This window comes from Lactuca virosa, chromosome 4 (assembly GCF_052849685.1).
Source record: "Lactuca virosa cultivar CGN04683 chromosome 4, Lactuca_virosa_CGN04683_v6, whole genome shotgun sequence".
NCBI classification, from domain to species: Eukaryota; Viridiplantae; Streptophyta; class Magnoliopsida; order Asterales; family Asteraceae; genus Lactuca; species Lactuca virosa.
The window spans coordinates 127,215,813-127,239,002 of NC_136429.1; the positions used below are offsets into that span (position 1 = coordinate 127,215,813).

General features: G+C 37.7%; 1 protein-coding gene across 1 annotated transcript; it reads right to left on the reverse strand.

Moving 5' to 3' along the window:
- Positions 1-15,590: 15,590 nt before the first annotated feature.
- LOC145104999 (secreted RxLR effector protein 161-like) lies at positions 15,591-22,231 on the reverse strand. The gene is made up of 2 exons (XM_079042146.1): positions 21,803-22,231; positions 15,591-15,671 (listed from the first exon to the last, which is right to left on the reverse strand). Exons 1-2 carry the CDS (start codon positions 22,229-22,231, stop codon positions 15,591-15,593), a joined length of 510 nt encoding a protein of 169 aa, XP_078898272.1.
- Between the last annotated feature and the right edge of the window lie 959 nt (positions 22,232-23,190).

Genomic DNA, 23,190 nt, shown 5'->3' on the forward strand with positions numbered 1-23,190 from the left:
TCATTAAGTTTGCAACTTTATGCCTTTGCATGGATATAAGGTGCTTAATCTCCAAAACCCTAAGTTCTTAACCCAATAAGACAACACAACTCGTGTATGGAAGGGATAGAAGGGTCAAGATCATATTTTTATGGTTCATAATAGACCCATTTTGGATAAAGTCTCCAACTTTATCCATTAGAATGGTCCCAACAAACAAGATATGGTATTTAAGTCTCAAGTCTTCAACTTAATCCATTAAGTACAACTCTCCAACCTTCAGATCAAAATCAAAATGATGTTTAGATGAAAAAAGTTTCCAACTTTATCCATAACAAGGTCACAAGCTTTCAAGATCTAAACTTTATGCACTTAAAGTGACCAAAAGCTCATAACACCCAAAACTAGCTAGATCTAACAATTCCATCAGCAAGATTCAAACTTTATACCTCTAGAAGAACGATCAACGTGAACAAAGTCTGGATCTAAAAGCTCCAATGCAACCAACACTTCTTCAATGAGTTCCTTCTTCTCCAAGGTGCACCAAGAACACTCCAAAGCACTTAAAAACAAATTTGTTTTGCTCACAAGGTTCAATCTAGGGTTAGGGTTACAAGAGAGGGTGTTGGAGAGGGTGAGGCTGAGAATGGAATGGGTTTGGGGGAGTTAAGGAGCTTAAATAGGGCTCAAACCATGAAAATAAGGTTTGGGCATTGATCGCGTATGCCTAGCATACTAAAATTACGCCCAACGTAGTAGGGATACCCTAGTACGACCAACGTACACGTTGAATACGCACAACGTACGTGACTTAACCTAAACCGCCCTAACTTCAAACGGTCATAACTTCTTCATTTCAACTCCGATTTCGACGATCTTTATATCCACGGAAAGGGGTTGAGAAGCTCTACAACCCTATCAGCTCATCATTACTTTAAAACTTACCGAACTTAAATCCAAAATTCATAAAAGGCTCGAACTATCACTTTACGGTTATACCCTTGGGCTCTAAAGCACCAACTGAACTCTCGGATCACCTAATATACATTACCCAAATCCAAAGGGGCCTAAATCTCTCTCTCCCCCAAGGCCCGAGGCCTTATGATAACCGATCTTCAGGTCACGGCCCCGAATTATGAAACGATTTGAAACATGGTGTTACAACTCTCCCCCACTTAAATTAGATTTCGTCTTTAAAGTCATTCCTTACTACTTCCTCTGCCATGCTATTCGATCCTGCCCGAACTTCTTGAATTCTGATTAAGACTGAAGAATTATCTCATACAACGAACGCCTCCCAAACTTACCATCCAAGCCCCGTCTTGGCAAAAATCGCTTATACCTCCGAAAGAATGAACCTTAACACTCTTACCTCAGCGAAAGAAGGAAGCCCACTGCTCTGTTTGATAACTGAAACAACTACCTTACTCTTGCCAAATGAAAAATGTCATATCACAGCGATAACTACCCAAAGCAGGAACTTCCCGAAAACATGAAACCATCAATTTAAACCCCAAATATTACTCCCTAGGACTACTGATCATTCATTCATCACACCATTCCCTAGTCTCTGACTAGGAATACCATTCTACTATGAAGAAGGAATGCTCAAAATATATCGATAGTGATTTTCACCAAATCCCTAATTTGGAGGTTGCGCCTAACAACCTTAAATACGCACTTGACTTCCTGACAAGTCATCACCAACCTGCTGATCCCATGAGCATAAGGATGGTCAATCCAAAAAAAATATGAGGTTGCATCCAAATCACATGTCGGTCCAGGTGCACCCCTACCTGAAAAATCGCTCGAGACATTCACAATGAACTTCATGACTCGAGATTCCGTAACTGATGCCCAACATTGGTAACCAAACTCCTGATAGACGGCCTGCAAGAAAACATAGTTCATAATGCAAACATTCTACAAGCGGCTACTCAAGCACAACTATTATTCCTAGCAACCATTAACTACACACATGATCCAAACCAGCTGGTCACTAAATCTCCCAACTCCTATAATGCACTAGCACTAAAATAGGCTAAGAAAGCTAACGATCTGAGACCTAAGAGTCTCAATCAAAAGATTATCGGGTCTTACCCATATAAATCATACAACCCCTGGTTCACGATACATCGTGACACCTGTTATCCACTAAACGATAAGCTCACGAAACTAAACCGATCTTGTCATCATCATATCTATAGCCTGAAGACTCGTGACCAACACCACAAGGGGCTTAATGATATCCAACCATCAATCCACCGACTTGCAGGAACCCAATCAACATCCCTCTCAATGCTAACCAAACACAACATAGGCCATACCCTTCTATCACATATAATTCCCATCATAACACATACTGATATCAACGTAAAACGAGACAAAAATATGTTCGCACACAACCCTAGAATGATATGGACGGTTGCACGCTTGTTCCGAATCGAAGTCTATAACCCAAATGATAATCATGCTAATAATATTAACCACACGGTCTCTTGCTATCTTACTCATGAACGACCGATACAAGATCCCCCACCTCGATTGGATCTGAACAGATCCCACCTATACGCAATAGCTCGAGAAAACTTCCAAGATGATCTAGAAATGCTGCCAAAACTTTATCTTGCTATGAACCAAAATTCCACACCAAAATTGAGGGTAATCATACCCAGAAACCAAAGAAAATATAAAACATACGGAACTTAAAGATAGGTTGACACATCCATTGAACTTCAACTGACACAACTCGAAACGTTCGAAGAACCGCCACTTTTGATGATGAACGAAATGACAAATGATCGAGAATGCATTGACAACTAACCCGATAACCCAATACACTGCTGAACAAAACCCATATGAAACTAAACATACCAAGCTATGAAACTGATTTACCGATCAATAACTGTCCATCCTAGAATAGGGATATGAATGTATACAACGAGTCGAGGAATCCCTCAGCACTCGATGCTCAACCTAAGCGTCGCAAACGCCTCTTGATCTATTCAGCGACATTCTGAGAGGAACCACTGGCTACAACAAGCTCATTATCCAACATTTTCTTACCGGGGAGACAACTCTTGCATTCCTAAACACATACATTTGTTGATAACTTGCTATGCACCTTCATCCTAACCAAATCCTGAAATAAAGTTTCACATACCCGAACCGCAAATCCCTAAGACCCATTCTTTTGAAAGACCCACTTTTGTAATGTCCCGAAAGTCCAAGGTAAAATTTTCGTTTTTTGAACAATAATCATACAACGAGTTGTTCCATAACCAATCAAAGTGAATATATTATTTAAACATCGTACTAATATCATTAATTGCCAATGCGGAAAACTCTGGGGGATGTTGTGCAGTCACGCGGTGCCCTTCCCTTTTGAACCGAAAGTACCTGAAACCGTAAATATGAACCGTAAGCACAAAGCGTAGTGAGTTCCCTAAAATAGCACATACCAAAACATACAAGTGTCATTTGCTACCCCATGGTCTTTCCTTGCAGTGCCGAGGGCCAAATCATGGTCTTACATATAGGTGTTAGGGGCCAGATTTTGGTCTTTCATACAACTTTCAGGGGCCATATCGTGGTCTTTCATATAATTTCCATAGGCCAGATCCTGATCTTTCATACAATTTCCAGGGGTCAAATCATGTTCTTTCATGAAACCATCACAGAGAAAACTAGCATTCCATGTAACAAGTAATAGGTCGACATTGGTATCTTCGACCCATAGATATAGTGAGAAAACTCACCTCACGGTCTGAAAGAATAGATGCACCGATCACTACTCTAAAAGCTATCTGTACCGGTCATCTATACAATTAACAGGAACCCAAATCTCAAACTATAGATCAGATTACCCAAAATGTCCTTCGGTCAAATTTGGTCAACCCTGGTAAAAGTCAAAGTCAACGGTCAAGGTCCAAAAGTAAATATTTCCTTCCCAGCAGAGTATGCACTCATACCAAGAGAGTACACCCAACTTACTTTGATGTTGAAAAAAAATTAGGCGCTGACCGCGTACGCATAGCATACCACCAGGTACGCCCAACGTATGTAGCCAATACCAAAAATCCATTAAGAACTTATTCCATTAAGCCCTTTTCTCCAAAACTCTGTTTCAATTCCAAAATGATGTCCTAAGTCATAAAGTTTCCAACTCTATGCCTTTGCATTGCTATAAGGTGCTTAATGTCCAAAACCCTAAGTTCTTAACCCAATAAGACAACACAACTCGTGTATGGAAGGGATAAAAGGGCCAATATCACATTTTTATGGTTCATAATAGCTCCATAATGGATAAAATTTCCAACTTTATCCATTATAATGTCCCTAACAAACAAGATCTAGTCTTTAAGTCTCAAAGGAACCCAAAAGTGCATCTTTTTCAACTTAATCCATTCAATACAAGTCTCCAACCTTCAGATCTGAATGAAAATGATGTTTAGATGAATAAAATTTACAACTTTATCCATAACAAGGTCACAAACTTTCAAGATCTAAACTTTATGCACTTAAAGTGAGAAAAAGCTCATAACACCCAAAACTAGCTAGATCTAACAATTCCATCATCAAGATTCGAACTTTATACCTCTAGAAGAAAGATCAACGTGAACAAAGTCTGGATCTACAAGCTCCAATGCAACTAACACTTCTTTAATGAGTTCCTTCTTCTCCAAGGTGCACCAAGAACACTCCAAATCACTTAAAAACACCTTCTTTTTGCTCACATGGCTCAATCTAGGGTTAGGGTTACAAGAGAGGGTGTTAGAGAGGGTGAGGCTGAGAATGGAATGGGTTTGGGGGAGTTAAGGAGATTAAATAGGGCTCAAACCATGAAAATAAGGTTTGGGAACTGATCGCGTATGCCCAACATACTAAAATTACGCCCAGCGTACTAGGGATGCCCTAGTACGACCAACGTACACGTTGAGTACGCACAACATACATGACTCAACCCAAAACCGCCCTAACTTCAAACGGTCATAACTTTTTCGTTTCAACTCCGAGTTCTCAGATAGATGCTTCCGGACAAAGATCGTGATCATAGAGTCACGAGTCTCAATGATGTCAGAGAGCAAGCCGTTCACATTTGCAACACAGCTCTTTATAACCGTTTTTCTGATAGTAGGTCATTGATCTGTTTTTCAGCATGCTCCAACTTAACAGTAAGGACTTTCACCTTTTCAGTCTTCACTACAAGAGCATCCATGATTTTATTCTCGGTGGCCAGATAATCATGAAGTTTCGTTATCTTGGATGAAATGGAGGAGTTAAGCCCAACATTATCAGATTGGATTCATGTACGAACCTCTTCAAGCTATTTCTTCTCTGCTCGAAGTGTTGATCCAAGATTTGAGATGACCTCGTTCGCCTTCGCAGTATTGGACTCAAACGAACTTTGAAAATTTTCCATCAATAAGCGAGCATCTGTAATTACTTTATCGACATTTTTGGTTGTTTCGCTGCATACAGAAGCAGAAGCATCTACCGCTTTGTTCGTCTTCTCAAGGTTCGCGGAGTGTTCTTTCTTAAGAGTCTCAAGGAGGGAATTGATAGTTTCTTGAGAATATTCCTCACTGGATGATTGTTTAGAAGATTGAAGCAATGAATCCATTTTATCATTGATCGCCTTGAGTTGTCCTCTTGTGACAGGAGCTTCGTCATCACTTTCAGTCTGAATGTTGAATGGACTGTAGGTGAATCCTGTGAAGTCTTCGTCATCACCACCATAGACTATATCAGGATCATATTCGCGTAAAGGTGAGATGGGTGGAGTAGTATGATCAACTGTGAATCCTGAAGCCCCTGCCCCCACATCAGATGTGTTGACAGAAACTTGAGGTCCACCTATTGTGGTGGTTTCTGTTGAATCGGTGAAAAGAGGAGTGAATTGGGCAACCGTGGTTTAGGTTTGTGAAACACCCATAGATACTGATGGGCAAGGAGCGATGGTAATTGGGGTTGTTGAAGTGATTGGAGAGTGAGTTGGAGAAGAATGATCCATAAATTCATTAGTGACAGGAACATAAGTGGGAATTGCAAAAGATACCTCAGGATTCATAGTTGTTGGCTCCGAAACCTTCGGTTGTGATGTAGCGTTTGCTTAATGTTCGTTGTGAACCTCCTCCCAGACATGAATCTCTGAAACTGTATATGACTTCAAATCTTCATTGTCGCTCGGAGTTGGAGATCGTGGTTTGCGAGCCACTTTCTTTACCTTCTTAGTTTTGGGTGGTTGAGGAGAATCTGAAGGACCTTCATTGTACTTTCGTTTACTACCCTTCTTTGGTGTTTGAGCCGGTTCAGATTGGCCCTCGTTCGCACCATTTTTCTTGCCTCCCTTCTTGGGTTGATCTGCTTCATCAAGAATCTTTTGAAATTCTTCAGAAATGGGGTGAAAGCCTAAGAGGGGTTGAGCGCAATAGGCTTGCTATACTTCGCTTGCAGCAGGAACATCACGAAGCATTGCTTCAGGAATGGAACCAATAAAGATGAACTTTGAGTTATCAGCGAGTATGATGTTCTAGGTGTGGAAAATTTAGATCGAAGCCATACAAGACCCTTCCAAGAAAGGAGCTTGGATTTTGTTGATCGCCCATTGAACAATGATGGTCCAGAAATGAGCACATGAGATTTTGCTGTGTCGTGAGGTAGAAAGAGTGCTTTGAACTAATTAAGCCCAAAGCACAGAACCATAATCCAAGTTGATGCCTGAGTAGATGTCGTACAACAGAGTCATGAACAGCTTGCTTGCACAATCTGAACCAGTAACCCTTCTAAGAAGCTCTTAAATATCATCATGAATAGAGCGTTCCACATCGGTGGCAAGTTTGGCTTTTTGAACTTAGAAACTGCTACCAATGTTCCCTTGTAACCCATCTGGTAGAACATCTCCATAGTTGCTGAGTTAGAGACGCTATCAGGAGAAATTAGGTCACGACCCAGTGGAAGACCTAGGAGTTGACAGAACCTTGAATTTGTGATTTGGGTCTCTTTGTTGAAGATCTCGAACGTGATTCGTTGTTCCCTTTTTGTATAACCACCAGTGGAGTAAGCTTTTGAGAGATGCACCAGAGGAACAATTTCAGACTTGGTAAGCGCGATCACGAGTGGGGAGTACTTCAGGCACTCGATGATTGGTTGGAGAAACGCATCGTATTTCGCTGGATCAAGATCAAGAATCATGTTTTGATTGGATTTCAGGTTGAGTATTGAGGACTGGGCAACGTTTTCTAAAGGAGTTTCTGAAGAAGCTGCCATTGAAGCTTGATGAAGAAGACGATGAACAGTAGAGAAGATAATCGCCGGAGGATTTGTTTGCTTTTTGAGAGTGATAATTATGTAAAGAAGCATTGAAATCCTTTTATATGGAGTAGTAGGTGAGAGAAAACCATTGATTGGTTGCATCGGTTACTGAAAAGGCACGACTGACAGCTGTGACGCATGTCAGGAGGCGTCAAATTCGCGGCGTTTCAAATTCTCGTGCCCAATCTTATCCTTTAAAATGCCGCGTCAGTTACTGTTGGATTAGGTGTCTAAGCCCATAACTATAATTGGTATGTACTTGAACCGATAGTAGCATGGTCCTTTTGGGTTGCCTTCATCGGAGCAATTTGATAGGATGGATATTTGAGAAAGAGGTTATTTGTGTTTTATTAATATATTATAAGAATAATATATTAATTAAAAAATCATATTATTTAATTGGTATTGGTCAAGAATTAATTTGGAATTAATTTAGTGATCAAAAGAGACTAATTAAAATAAAGGGGACTGATTAGGTAAATCAGTAATACTTATAGTTTGGGTTAATAATCCATATTGATTAGAATGGACTAATTCTATGTGGGATTCCATGAAGAGTTAGTCCAAAGGGCTTATCATATGGATTATTGGATTAAAGGCCCAAGGAAGTGAATTAGGGTTTACAAGTTAGACCCTAGGAATTTCACACTATAAAAGTAACCCCTAGACTCTCAAAATCGACACTTGTGATCATAGATGTAACCCTAGCCTAATTTGGAGCTTCATAACCTCTCTCTCAAAGTCCTCCTCTTGCTTTTGGTGTTTGTGAACCATTTGAGGCATCACACTTGAGGTGCTAAGCTCTTGAAAGTCCAAGTTCTACAAGCTACATAATAAGTGGTATTCATCTAACTAGTTTTTTATGTTGTATATCTCCAATTGCATGTTAGCTAGGGTATATGCTTTGGATAATATGAAATTGCATGTACAATTAGAGAAAACTTAGATACAAGGCATTATGGTTGTATGTGCACCATAGGAGTGTTTTAGTACCTAAAACTCATCAGTGGTATCAGAGCCATGGGTGTTTTCTGTTATATTGATGCAACTGTTTATTTTTCAAAGCTGAAAAAATGTGATTTTTGCCACTGACTGTTGGACTCGTCGAGTCCCATAAGGGAACTCGACGAGTTGGATCATATATTGATGAACTCGACGAGTCCATAGCCTGGCTCGACGAGTTGGATCATCAGATGGCAAATTTTCAGGTTTGTTGGCCAGAATTGGATTAGGAACATTGCCATAAACTGTTTTGTATCATAAAATTCATTTTTTTTTATATGGTGATGGTTATCCTCATCCAATTAAAAGACAATTATCAAATTTTAAGATAATAAGTTGATTATTTGTATTATTTGATTTGAATTGTTTTGCTTTATGAGTTAAATTAGGTCAATTTGGTAAATAATAAAGGGAAAACCTTAGAAAAACCCAACGTACACTAAAACCCTTATATTTTGTAAAACTCTTATTTAAGGTTTTCTGAGCTTAGAAAAACCTAATCTATTTTCATGAAAGGATTAAAAAAAACCATTATATTATTTCTTTTTAGTGCATTTAAACCCTCATATTTTAATTTTTTTTTAATCTAATAAATTGTAACAATAGAAACGTTAAGAATCGATTACCTAACATTTTTGGCTATCTAGGATTTACCGAGCTCAATGCCTTAAATGATACATTTTAAACGATATAAGGGTTTTAACGTACAAAAAAAATAATATAGTGGTTTTTTTAAGACTTTGATGAAAATATGTTGGGTTTTTATAAGATTATCCCAATAATAAATTATATGATAATTTTATTAGTTAAATTTGATCTAAATGTTTCTTGAAGAGTTTCATAACTTGTCCTCAAGTTATAGAATATGAAAAATCTCATTCATGAAACATTAACTCCTTAAGTTATGGAATTCAAGAGGTTTTGAAGAGTTTCAAAACTTGCCCTCAAGTTTTGGAATTTAAAATTTGATTAAAAGTTTTAATTGTGAAATATTAAATACTAAAACTCTTTGGTTTCATAACTTAAATATTAAAACCCTTTGGTTTCATAAATTAATTAAAAGGTTTTAGTTATGGATTTGTTGATAATTAATTAAGAGATTAATTAAAAGAGAATTAATAAATCCATAATGACATGGTTTAAGTTTAATTAAATTAAAATTTTAATTTATTAATAGATTAAACCGCTTAGTATTTTAAATGTTTAAAATACACCCTTATACTATATAAAATTAAAAGTCTAATATATTATATATGTATAAGTTAAAAGCCAGTCTTACCATTAGTAGGCCTCATTCACGAAGCTGGTGTATAAGGGGTGTTTAAGGAAGCGGCCTGTAAAATGACTGCCATTGGGTATACACTCTTACCCACCACACCCTTGACCAGTGGATGGTCGTTATCCGAACGGGTTTGATAGGACATTTAAATCTTCATTAAAAGTATAATAAAATATAAAGTAACTAAACCTTTCATAAATTCCCAATCTTAGTTACTTTAGGAAAAATGTGAATTTGATGCTAACCCATGAAATTGCATATTGCACCTTATTGGTCGTTAGTGGAGCGTGTGTGGTTAACCGACAAAATAATATTGGACTAATGGAGGATGGCAATGGGTAGCTCGTAGGTTATCATAGATCAATGGAGCGTGTGTGGCTAACCGGCACATTAATTAGGTGATAAATAACTTCGAGAGTATCAAGCTAATTTGCATGGTTATTCACTCCTTGTTTGTGATCCTCGGTATCCTAGTCACAAACTTGAAGGGCATAATCGAGATTAAACATGCCATTGAAAAGTCCAATGAATCTCAAAGAATCTAGAAATTTCAATTCATTTAAAACCTAATGTTCATTTTCGTTTTTCATGGCGGAAATTGGTAAATCGTCATTTACCTACCTTCAAATATTTTGCAATTGGATTACGGCATCACTCTTCCGAATTGTAAAATATTGTGTTGGGTCCTAGCCTTAATATTTCATTTGGGTGTTATATTAAGGATTTAAATCAATTAACTTGAATTTCTCCCTTGTAGATGTCTAATTCTGACAGCTATGGTCTTCCCGAATCTTTTGAAAATAGCTTCCCTCATGAAGATGATGTTCCACGCTTCGATCATGAAAATGGAAATCATTCTTCACTTCCTCCACATCCTCTAATTATTCTCCCTGACCCACATGCTCATCGACTTGGAAAGTTCAAGATTACTCAAGCCCTATTGCAAGCAAGCATGAAGATGGAAAGTCTGTATGTGCTTACGTGTTGGACATAAAGCTGCATATTGATAGGATAGGAATGTTGGGTGTCGTGTTCCCAAGGAAGCTGGCTGTTGACTTGGTTCTTCATTCACTTCCTAAGTCATATAGTGAGTTTGTTAAAGACTACTATGTGACAGATCACGACGTGACCCTTACCGATCTTACTTATTTGCTTATTGCTGCTGAATCAACAATGATTTGGCGCACTGGTAAAGAAAACTTGATTGGAAGATCAACTTCCCAAAATTCCATGGACATTGACAATGGCGACATTGGAAGTCCAGAAAAGCTTTCTCTTCCCAATGGAAAGGGATTGGACAAGGTCAAACCGTTTGACCAAATGGTAAAGAGAAAGGCTAAGTCTGTGATTGTCTCGTGTACCATTCTAATAGAGTCTATTTGTTTCTATTTCCAAGAGAAGGGGCATTGGTTGCAAAGCTGCCCTGACTACCTGACAGATCTAAGAGATGGTAAAATCAAAATTGTATGGTTCTACTTCAGGTAAGTTCACTATCCAACTCTATTAAGTTCCTACTTATAGATTCTTAATACATGATGTGATAAGATTGGATTTTGATGTTTTGTAGGATCAAAGAAGAGAAAGGAAGCTTGAAAGAAGAGTAAGCTGATTCTGATCGCGAAGAGATGGATTTCGATCGCATAGTTCAATGATTAGATTTTTTGAGCTGCTGCTTAGGAGTTATGATAGATTGCTTAGAAATAGATAGCAACATAGTTTTCATTTGTATTTGCATTGTAAGGACAAGTTTTCCGCACTTTTATAAATAAAGAAATTTTGATTTTATTTTATATTTCCTTGCAATGGCATTTGTGAAAATTGTTGTTTATACGTTTCTATTAATAGCAATATTGAAAATGGTTTGATTCTTAGTTATATCAATTGCGGTAGTGTCGTAATTTTCTAAGTAAGGAAAGATTCTCATCGCCCAAGTTTCAATTGGATAGAAACCTGGAATCATATGATGTATGAAAATCTTGGTACTTGGGAAATTAAGACTAATTCCTTGTTTACATATGTATGTAAGTCAAGTGAAAGATGAAAGAATCTAGTACATATTGATGAGTACTGGTCAGGTTCACCACAAAGGATGATGAAGTATATTCGTCATGATTTAATGAAAGTTCGGTAAATGTGGTTATGCTTACAAGTTTAAGTGTAGTTCTAATACCTTGAAAAGTTTCAATGTATAGCAGAACGAATAAGAAGAATCAATTAGGCAGAAGGATAAAAGTTTCTCCAATATGAAAGGAAAGGAAAGAACTTTAGTATCATGTTTTATGATCATACTAATGATTATGGAACCATATCTCAATTGATCCTCTAAGGACATCTTAGTGCACTTGCATGACTAAGAAGAGGAATCAAGAATTGTTGAAATGGTTAAATAAAAAAGGTGAGTCATACTTCGTTCCGTCTTAGAGTCATACTCCAAGATTGTGCCTTGAGTGACATAATCTTAAGTGGGTTTATAACACATCATGAAATGTGAAAGGTGTCTTACTCTTGCACTTTTGAAATTGGTAATTGTGATGTCTTGGATAAGACAAAGACCAACTAAGACCAATTATGTTAAGTGTTTTCTTCATTAGAACTCACACTAACTCTTGAATATTTGATTGTCGAGAAATGTTAAGTGTTTTCTTGATAAGAACCCACAAAGGTAGCAATTTCAGCCTTCATGTTCGGCCACCAATAAAGTTTCTTAAGGTCCATATACATCTTGTCTGAACCTGGGTGAATGGAGTATCGCGTCTTATGTGATTCGTTCATGAAAACCTCTCTGTAACCACAGAACTTTGGTGTCCAGATCCGGTTCATGAGGTATCGAGCTCCATCACCTTTCATGTTAAAGTTTTAGTCCATTCCTCTTAAGGATTCACCTGCCACATTTTCGAGTTTCAAGGCCTCAAGTTGAGCCTCTTTGATCTGTGTGGACAGATATGAATGGATTGTCTTGGTCAACGACTTTACTCGACGTCCTGAGTATTTTTTTCTGCTAAGGGCATCAGTTACTACATTGGATTTACCAGGATGATAACGAATTTCGCATTCGTAACCATTTAGTAGCGCCACCCAACGTCGTTGTCTCATGTTCAGATCATTTTGCTCGAAGATATGCTGAAGACTTTTATGGTCGGTGAATATTATGTATTTCGTGCCATATAGATAGTGTCTCTAGATCTTCAGAGCAAATATCACTGCTCCCAGTTCAAGGTCGTGAGTTGTATAGTTGACCTCATGTGTCTTAAGATGTCTCGAGGTATAGGATATGACCTTTCCTCACTACATAAGAACACAGCCAAGCCCTTGGTTAGACGCATCACAGTATACTACGAAGTCTTCTGTCCCTTCTGGTAGAGACAAGATAGGTGCGCTGCACAGGGATCGCTTCAGCGTTAGTAATGTTGTTTCTTGTTTCTCTCCCCAGCTAAAAGTTACACCTTTTTGTGTCAGGGTGGTGACTGGCTTAGCAATTTGGGAGAAATTCTGAATGAATCTGCGATAGTAGCCAGCAAGGCCTAAGAATTGGCGGATTTATGTAGGCGTTTTGGGTGATGACCAGTTCTCGATTCCCTTTATTTTGGAAGGGTCCATGTGTATTCCATCTTCACTGACCGTGTGACCTAGGAAACCTAACTTCCTAATCTAAAATTCTGACTTTGAGAACTTCACATATAGCTTCTCTGCCCTCAATGTTTGTAAGACTTGTCAGAGATGTTGGTTATGCTCCTCCTTACTTTGTGAGTAGATAAGGATATCATCTATGAAGACTATTATGAATTTGTCCAAGTAAGGACGACACACTCTGTTCATCAAGTCCATGAACACTGCAGGTGCATTCGTTAATCCGAAAGGCATCACTACAAACTCGTAGTGACCATAACGAGTTCGGAAGGCTGTTTTGGGAATATCTTTCTCTAAAACTCGTAACTGGTGATACCCGGATCTTAAGTCAATCTTTGAGAAGTAGCTTGATCCTTGAAGTTAGTCGAACAAGTCATCAATACGAGGTAAAGGGTATCGATTCTTGATGGTAAGTTTATTTAGCTCGCGGTAGTCTATGCGCATGCGGAAAGATCCATGCTTCTTCTTCACGAACAAGACTGGTGCTCCCCAAGGTGAGAAGCTTGGTCTAATAAAACCTTTGCTAAGAAGTTCGTTCAGTTGGCTAGATAGTTCCTGCATTTCTGATGGTGCAAGACGATAAGGTGATTTGGCTATGGGGGTAGCTCCAGGAATTAAGTCAATTCTAAACTCGACTTGTCTTTATGGAGGGACTCCTGGAAGATCATCGGGAAAAATGTCGGGGAAATTATAGAATTCGGGAATGCTCTCGAAGTCTTTCACTTCTTGATTCTTATCTACCACATGAGCTAGAAAAGCACAATACTCCTTACGAAGATACTTTTGCGCCTTTATATAGGAGATGATTTGTAGGTTCGTGCCAGATTTGTCGCCGTAAATGATAAGAGTTTCATTGCTTGGTAGATTAAGGCGAATGGCTTTCTCGTAACATAGGATGTCGGACGATTAGGAGTTAACCAATCCATACCAATGATGACGTCGAAACTTTTTATGGAGACCGGCATTAGGTCGATTGGGAAGGAAAAGTTATTTAGAGTAAGGGTACATCCTATGTATATATTGTTAGTGCTCTCGGTTTTCCCGTTGGCAATTTCTACAGTGAAGGTATCTTTTAGTGGTTGAGATTTTGTTTAAGTAAGGGTTCGAATTTATGACTCATGAAGCTTTTCTCTGCACCGCTATCATATAGAATACATGCGTATGAATTGTTGAGAAGAAACGTACCTGTGACCACAGAAGGATCTGCCACGGATTCCTCGTGACCAATGGCTAGTATTCTTCCCACACCACCATCATTCCTCAGCTTTGGACAATCCTTTTTGAAGTGTCCAGTTTCACCACATTCATAACATACCCGACTTACTCCAACGCTAGGAACTTGCGTGATCGGTTGTGGAGGTGACCTATAGAATTGGGCAGTGTGCCCTTTTCTGTTGCAATTTCTACATTGCATCTCACAACAATTTCCATTATGAAGGAAATTACACTTGTTGTACTTTGGTAATTTACCAACATACTGCTTTGCTAGTGTAGGAGCAGCAGGAACAGTAGCAGCATGAACTGCCATTATCTGTTGTTTCTTGGAAGGCTCTGGGGAAGATTGACCCTTCCTTTTGTTCCATGGCTTTTTCTTGCTGCTATTGTTGTGGTTTTTGTTGTTGTTTTTGTTGTTGTTGTTGTTTTTGTTGTTGTTGTTGTTGTTGTTGTTGTTGTCGTTGTTGTTTGTTTTGGGTTGTTCTGGAGCAGCAGTCATGAAGCCTTAACGGAATCCATGATCTATTAGAGAATGTGCCAATTATTTGGCACTATCGAAAGTAACAGGTTTTGAAGCTAACATACTTCCTTGAATCTGGGGTGATAGTCCCCAGATATACCTTTCGATCTTCTTGCTTTCCAGAGGAACCATTCCAGGACATAGGATAGCTAAATCGCTGAACCTATTGGTGTAAGTTACTATGCCTGTTCCAACCATGGTAAGACCCTAAAGCTCTTGCTCGAGCTTTTGTACTTCACCCCTCGGGCAGTACTCTTGCATCAATAATGATTTCAGATGTTCCCAGCTCATTGAATTAGCCACTGTAAGATTCAGTGACTTAACATGGCCATTCCACCATGTGAGAGCTCGATCGGAAAAAGTGCAGGCAGCAAACTTCACCTTGCTCCCTTCAGGACACTAGCAGATTTCAAAGACCGCTTAAATTTTCTCTATCCATTGTGTTAGAGCCAAGACTCCACCAGTCCCATTAAAGGTCCTAGGTTTGGCATTTGTGAAGTCCTTATATGTACACTCCCGTGGGTGTCCATGACTTTCATTATGATTTAAAGGATGAACACCACTCCCAGATACGCTGGCACCATGAGTATTCATGTGTGTCATGGCAGCTGCCATAGTTGCAGTGATTGCTGCCTGGAACATAGCAGTATCAAATTATAGGGGTGGCGGCGGAGGTGGAGGTGGTGTTGGAGTTGCATTGACATTTACACGCCTTGGATTTCTTCTTGGAGGCATCTTTTTGTCAAAGAATTAACAATGAATAGTTGATAAGTTTTTTTATAATAATTGTAAGTCGGGTGTTAATAACTAAAAATTTTAGTTTATTGTATGCATTATGACCGACTTTAAATGTGTTTTGCATTTAATTCAAAATAATAGTTTATATATAAAAAGATAAACTTATGAATTTCGATGTGATAACCAATGAAGTAAAATGCTAATCAATTACTTTGATATATATTGATACATGATGTTACTGGAAAGTTTGATATTGTTACTGGTCTAAAGTACATCAAAGTTTAAAGGAAACTTGACAGCATTACTTTTCCCTGATTAGTATAGAAGTCTAATAACAGGGTTGGGTTATACATAGATAAGATTCATATTAACATATATATATTCGAAGTCCTAGCTTATATCAAAATTGGAAGTAGTGTAAATGCTACTTGTGGCGAGCATTACGCCGAACACTGGACTCTGCTCCCTGGTGGTATGTTTCCATTAAACGCCTTTCCAGGGCAATCTGATGCTCCCTTAGTGATCTTATTTCATCTTGGGCAGCATTCACTTGTCCTTGTAGTACTTCGGTGTGAGTTCGGGTTTGGTCATGAACTTCATCTGGACAACTTATATCAGCAGTGTTAATCTGGGCAGTTGCATTTACTTCAAGGATTCAATTTATTGAAATCCATGCCTGATCAATTTGGCGAGCAATGTGGTGTACTATGACTGGGAGAGCCCTGTTGGCTAAACCTCCTCTAGAGATGTCATAAAATCCTCTTTCCATCCCGTAAGGAGGACGTTGGCCTTGTTGTCGGCTCCAGTGGTGCAAGTATGCGGCCCATGCTGCTGTTGGCCCTTGAAAATCTTGTCCTATTGCAGGGTGTTGGTTTGCTGGTGGGGGGTTGTATACTTCAGGTTCTGTGTAAATGCCATCAGAATCTTCTTCTTCTTCCTCCTCTTCTTCCTCCATTGGTTCCTCTTCTTCTTCTACTATTTCTTCTGGATCCTCCTCCGGATCTTCTACTATCCATCCATTATTTCCTTGGTTCGGAAAGTAGGGGTCCCCTGGTAAATGATATCCATCCACTATATCTGTGCGAGAATAAGGAAAAATTTAAATGTATAAGATTTAGAAGCCGAATTATTGTATTCATGGTTCCTGTAGTACCATAAAATACTCCTATAGTATTTTAAATTTGTATGCTAAAGGTTTTCTATATGGTTTATCGGTAAGTTTTAGACTTGTCATGACACTACCATCACTACCAAACACATGTTGGTCGTATCTCAAATAAATATAGTTAATCAAGCTATATTTATCCCAGATATGATTACATAACTGTCTAGGTTTAACTACAATGGCCAACATCCAAATACTTTTATGTAGTTATAACTGTGATACTGTTCCTGTATGTATAAGTGTTAGTATACTTCTTTATAAAATACTTATATTTTAAAAGTATACGTGTAGTCAGAGCACCTCGGCCCCATTGTATTTATAGTTTGTAAATCTTTTATGAATTGATATACTGAGTTCACTATAAACAATGCTCTGATACCAATCTGTCACACCCCCAAACCGGAGCGGCGGAAACGTCCGAGGGTGGATGACTTCATATTTAAGTATCACAACACATGCATCATAGTAATCAAAGTACAACAACTATTGTATTAAAGAAATAATAGTTTTACATGTGTGTTCAATCATTGTATATTGACACCAAAATACATATAATAAAACAAAAGACTCAACTCTGCACTGCTCCGTCTTCAAAAGATTTGGAAGGTACCTGATTATTGGTTCCCTGAGAATACATGTATTTTGAAAAAGAGAGTATCAACATTTAAGTTGAGTAAGTGCATAAGTATTTATGTTTAAAAGTTTTCTAACTGATCCTTGAAAGAGTGAGTATGTTCATTGTTCCAGAAAATCCTATATTTTCTGATGCAACTAAAATGTAGTTTTAATACCATAAAACCGTAAAAAGAATGTTTTTAGGAGTGTTTATGTTTTTCCAAGTTTTGTGATTTTACTCTAAGAAAATCCTGTAAAAGTGAGTATACCAGGCTCCACCAGCCGTAATTGTAAAGTAATATTGTAAATCGTATTATTGTAAAACTAGTACTTTGTATTCGTACTCTTTGGTTTAATCAATTATATACTAATCGTATTTGTTCATATCTTTTTAGTGAGTAACTATAACCATACTATGACTAACTTCCTGCTATGACGCTTTGTAGGCGTCAGAACTGATAACGACTTTTGTCACTCATAGGCATGCATGCCCGGCTGTAGCTAACAGTCTGAGTGCGGGATTGTCATTATCATATAGATCTATACACATTTGTCTCGCTCTCTATCCGGAGATTCTGGTTATAATATCAGGACTTTATCTGTATTGCCTAAATGAATAAGCAACTAAACGTTGTCTCACAAAAAGCATATTGACGATTACATATATAACAAATGATTAAAAGGCGTTTTTGAAAAAATGATAAACTGATAGAATGATCTTTCTCTAGTATTCTTGAATGTAAGGTATTTGTACAAGAGTAATTTGTTAAACTTTGTATAACTAGTTTGTGATAATAGTTTAAGAGCTCCATAAATTATACCTATTACAATTTATATACGTTTCCTGTTTGATATGTAATATTCATGAAAGTATCCTTTTGCTCAACATGTTACAAAGGAAATATGAATCTGATTGAATTAACTTTATATTCACACACACACACACACACAGATATATATATATATATATATATATATATATATATATATATATATATATATATATATATATATATATAATATAATTAAAATTGAAACGACATTCGGACAAATAATTCTACTCTGAGCCCACATCCAAACAAGGAAAAGGGAAATAAAGCGAATTATCAGCCCTAAGCCCTTTAAATCTTATATATATATATATATATATATATATATATATATATATATATATATATATATATATATATGATTTTGGCTAAATATAAATTAATAAGAATTTATAAAACATTTAAAGTCATTTGAAAAATAATTAAAAATTATTTATTTGTAAACACAATATTCTTGTGTTAGGCTTGTATTCCCCCCCCCCCCTCTAAAACAGTAAAAAATAGTAAAAACGCAGGGGTATGAACTCACTTGATAGGTGGTGATTCGGGCAACGTTTCGTTTCTAGAAAGGAGTTTACTTGATGCAACTGAGAGTTTTTGATGAAAATTCGGCTTCACGCGGGCAGAGTTTTCAGTTAAGAGTTGAGGACTTCGGGGCTTGCTTCAGGTGGTAAGGAGGTTCCCGGGACTTCGGAGGGTTTAAAGAGGCTTAAATGAGTGTTTAAGAGGAGAGAGGTTTTGAATTTCGTAAACAAAACTCGGAGGCTTCGCATGCTATTTATAGGAGGCTGTGGCCTCGCATTACGCTTGGCGTACTTCTTGGTACGCTTAGCGTACTGCGGTATACACGAGTACGTTGGGCGTACTACCTTGTACGATGGGCGTAATGGATACGTGTCACCTGCTCGATTCCCATGCCTCGAACGTGCCAAGTCTACTGTTACGTGTTGAAGCTAGTCCGAGTACGCTCGGCGTACTTCGTGCGAGATACGTGTCCTATAATCGGGTTTCGAGCCTCGGATGTATCAAGGCTACTTACACGCATCAGAGCTAGTCCGAGTACGCTGGGCGTACTCCTTTGCGAAATGAATTTTTCAAACTTCAAAAATTCATAACTTTCGCATATGAATTCCGTTTTTGACGTTCTTTATATCCCCGCGTAGGTGAGACCATGCTCTACAACTTTCGTTTAGACTCCGTCAGCTAATTTTGACTTTATTTTTAAAGTTATATTTTTAACAGGCCGGGACTGTAAAAGTCCGTTAAAAATTCATAACTTCTTTATCTGACGTTTGTTTTCGTCTGTCTTTTTACCGTTGGATTTCTTTTGACAAGATCTCTTATTCTTTTTTAGGTTATTTTGGCCAAAAGTTGCTCGATCTAAATTTCGAGTTTGGGGCTGCGTACTGTTATGCCAAATCTTAGAAAATTCATAACTTCATCACACAAAGTCAGATTTGGATGTTCTTTTTATATACGCTCTCGGTTTGACGTATTCTACGACTTTCATTTAGACCGGTAAAGGTAAAAAGTATTTTATCGATGACTCACTTTTTACGTCATACACCGTTTTGCCGGTTTTGTCGCGGATCTTCGATTGATCATAATTTCTTTGTTATAACTCGGATTTCAGTGTTCTTTATATATTTGGAAAACTTGTTATGATCTCTACCACTTTATTTATCCCAATTACGATTATTGAACAATTTATTTTTGACGCTTATTTTCATTTCAATAAACTTCTATTTTTATTATTTCAAAATAATTTACAATTTGACCTAAACTATTACATTGACTTGAAATATCGGGTTATTACATCTTATTAAGACATGAAGCAGTAGATCCCGGGCAATGATCTCTTCCTTCGGAGTCAAGAGAGACTCTAAAGTGTCTGTGTGGTTTCCCATTGAATTACGATCAAATTTTTGTTAAGAAACAGCGAAAGGCATCGTTTCATTAGGCTTTAAGGTGGTTTGATCTTCAACCAAACTACAAAAATTGATATAAGTCCGATCGTTCGGGTGAAGTACTTGTTTGACCGATGTAGCCGTAAAAACAAGTATGCTTTGGAATTATTTTAAGTGACAAGGATATGAAGAGAAATCTAAAAAAAAATGGACCTTAGGGGTAGAAATGTCTTGGATTTAGAACATTTCATTAAGATCTGGCAAAAAGAAAAAGAGATTTCTTGGTACTGGCCATGAAAGTGGACATTCGTTAATTCCCTGGTGATAAAGCTAGAACGATTAATTGTTCACCGTCAATTCGTATATATGTGTTGGATTTTGGGTTTCACTTAATTCGTGGTTGGAACGAATTTAAGATCATGAATAAACCTCAGTGGTAATTTCTGAGAGTCTCAAGGGTTACATTTATGAATGCGAAAGTGATGGAGAAGTGGTAAGAGATGGCTTCAAAGACAAAGAATACCTCCATTATGCGAAAGTGACCAAGCGGTTAACTCTTAACTCAATGTGAGAAGAGTAAGATAACTCATAACTTATGTGAATAATCAGCCTAATTGGGAAGAAACGATTGGTGTTATCGAATCATTAAGGCTTCAACATAGAAAGTCTTTGAGGCTTTGGTCGACATGCAACATCATGCTTCTAGGGACACTTAACTAGTGCAAAGTTTCGAAATTTATACCTGCCCTATCATTTGTAATTGAGATCATCAAGATGTGTACTTTGAACCCTGCTCAATTATCTAATATTTTTGGTATTTTATAATTTTATAATAAATGATGAAAATAAAGAAAATATTTTAGTATTTTTGTTTTTATGAAAAATAAAAACAGAAAGAAGTAAAATATTTTTGGATTTTCGATTTTCTGAGAAGAAATTATAAACAGAAAGAAATAAAATATTTTTGGATTTTCGATTTTTTAAAAACAGAAAGAAATAAAATATTTTTTGATTTTCGATTTTCTGAAAATAAATTATAAACAGAAAGAAATAAAATATTTTTGGAGTTTCGTTTTTCTGAAAAAGAGATAAAAACAAAAATAGAAAGAAATAAAGAAAATATACAAAAGTATACATGAAGCTCCAAAACCTTGAATGAACAATAGACTGCGAACATTGGCACCGATTCGCAACGAGAACAGTTGACTGCGAGCATTCGCACCAATTCGCAGTGTGAAAAGATGACTGCGAGTCACTGCGAGCGTTCGCACCAATTCGCAGACCTATTAAAAACTTATGACTTCGTAGGTGGTTTCGAAACAGATTTAGCCTCTATCATTCCTAAGCCTTGAAGAATGCGATTGAAGGATTGCTCAGGCAAGGCTTTCGTAAAGATGTCGGCTAACAGATAAGCGGATCTTATAAAGTGTATCTCGACATTTCCATCATCCACATGATCTTTGATGAAGTGATACCTCAGTGCAATATGTTTGGTCTTTGAGTGGTGCATTGGGTTGTGACAAATGCGAATGGCGCTCTCTGAATCGCAATATAAGGGGATTCGTTTCATGTTGATGCCATAGTCACGAAGTTGACTTTGATCCAAATTACTTGTGAAGTACAAGAGGCAGCGGCTATGTACTCTGCTTCAGCAGTTGAAAAGGAGACGCAAGTTTGCTTTTTAGATTGCCAACTTACGAATTTGCCATCAAGGAATTGGCATCCTCTCGTTGTACTCTTCTGATCTAAACCACAGGCTCCAAGATCTACATCTGAAAATGCTTGGACAAAGAAACCGGAACTCGAAGGGTACCATATTCCTAGTGAGGATGTTCGCTTGAGATACCTGAATATGTTCTTAACAACAGTCATATGGGGTTCGCGAGAATTCGCTTGGAATCTGGAACAATAGCAAACCGAAAACATGATATTTGGACAACTTGCAATCAAATATATCAATGAACCTATCATTTGACAATAGAGTGTCATATCAGCAGCCGGCTTGTCCAAAGATGGAGTGAGTTTCATTCCGAATGCCATTGGTACCTTCGCTTTTGAATCACCCACCATTCCCAACTTAGAGAGTAGGGTCTTTGTATATGCCTCCTGATTGATAAAAATGTCTTCATGACTCTGTCTTATGTTCAATCCAAGGAAAAAGTTAATCGGACTGACAGAGCTCATCTCAAACTTAGTTTCCATCAACTTTCGGAATTCAGTTGTTAAACTGGGGTTAGTTGATCCGAAAATGATGTCATCAACGTAAATTTGGACGATCATCAAGTGGTCACCATCTTTCTTGCGAAAGAAGGTTGGGTCGACCGATCCCTGTTTAAATTTAGCCTGTTTTAAAAAACGAGTTAGAGTTTCGTATGCCATAAAGATACGAACGGATTCTAGCCTTGTAACGGGTGCGAAGGTTTCTTCGTAGTCAATACCTTCTTCATGACAATATCCCTTAACCACGAGTCGCGCCTTGTTTCTTATCACATTGCCTTCCTTATCCAGCTTGTTGCGAAATACCCATTTAAGACCAATAACAGATACATCCTTTCGAGTGGGAATCCGTCTCCAAACCTTATTTCATTTGAATTCATTGAGCTCCTCCTGCATTGCTTGCACCCAATCAGAATGATCAAGAGCAATTTGAACGTTTTTAAGTTCAATTTTGGAGATAAACGAATTGAACATGCAAAATTCCACTTTAGAGAATAGTGCAGTTCGCTTTGCCTTTTGTTGAGCTCTCGTAAGAACACCTGAAGACGAATCTCCTATGACTTGAGTTTTAGGATGATCTTTGGTCCATTTAGCCAATGGAGGGTAATTAGGATCGTATGTTGGATCCAATTCGGCATTCACTTCTTCAAACTCTGACTGCACATCCGAATCATCATTCATATTTTCATTCTCCCCTTCGAATGATGTATATTCAACTTCTTCATTCGGAATGTGATTCTCCCCCTGGAGAGGACTTTCTTGGGTCTCGGAGGGAGTTGAGA

Bases quoted from the DNA above. Each gene is read 5' to 3' on its own strand.
- LOC145104999 (XM_079042146.1), bottom strand. From the start codon at position 22,231: ATGGCATTCGGAATGAAACTCACTCCATCTTTGGACAAGCCGGCTGCT. The intron at 15,672-21,802 runs GTAATTTGGATC...TTTGACAAAAAG, and splicing joins CTGCCTCTTGTACTTCACAA to ATGCCTCCAAGAAGAAATCC.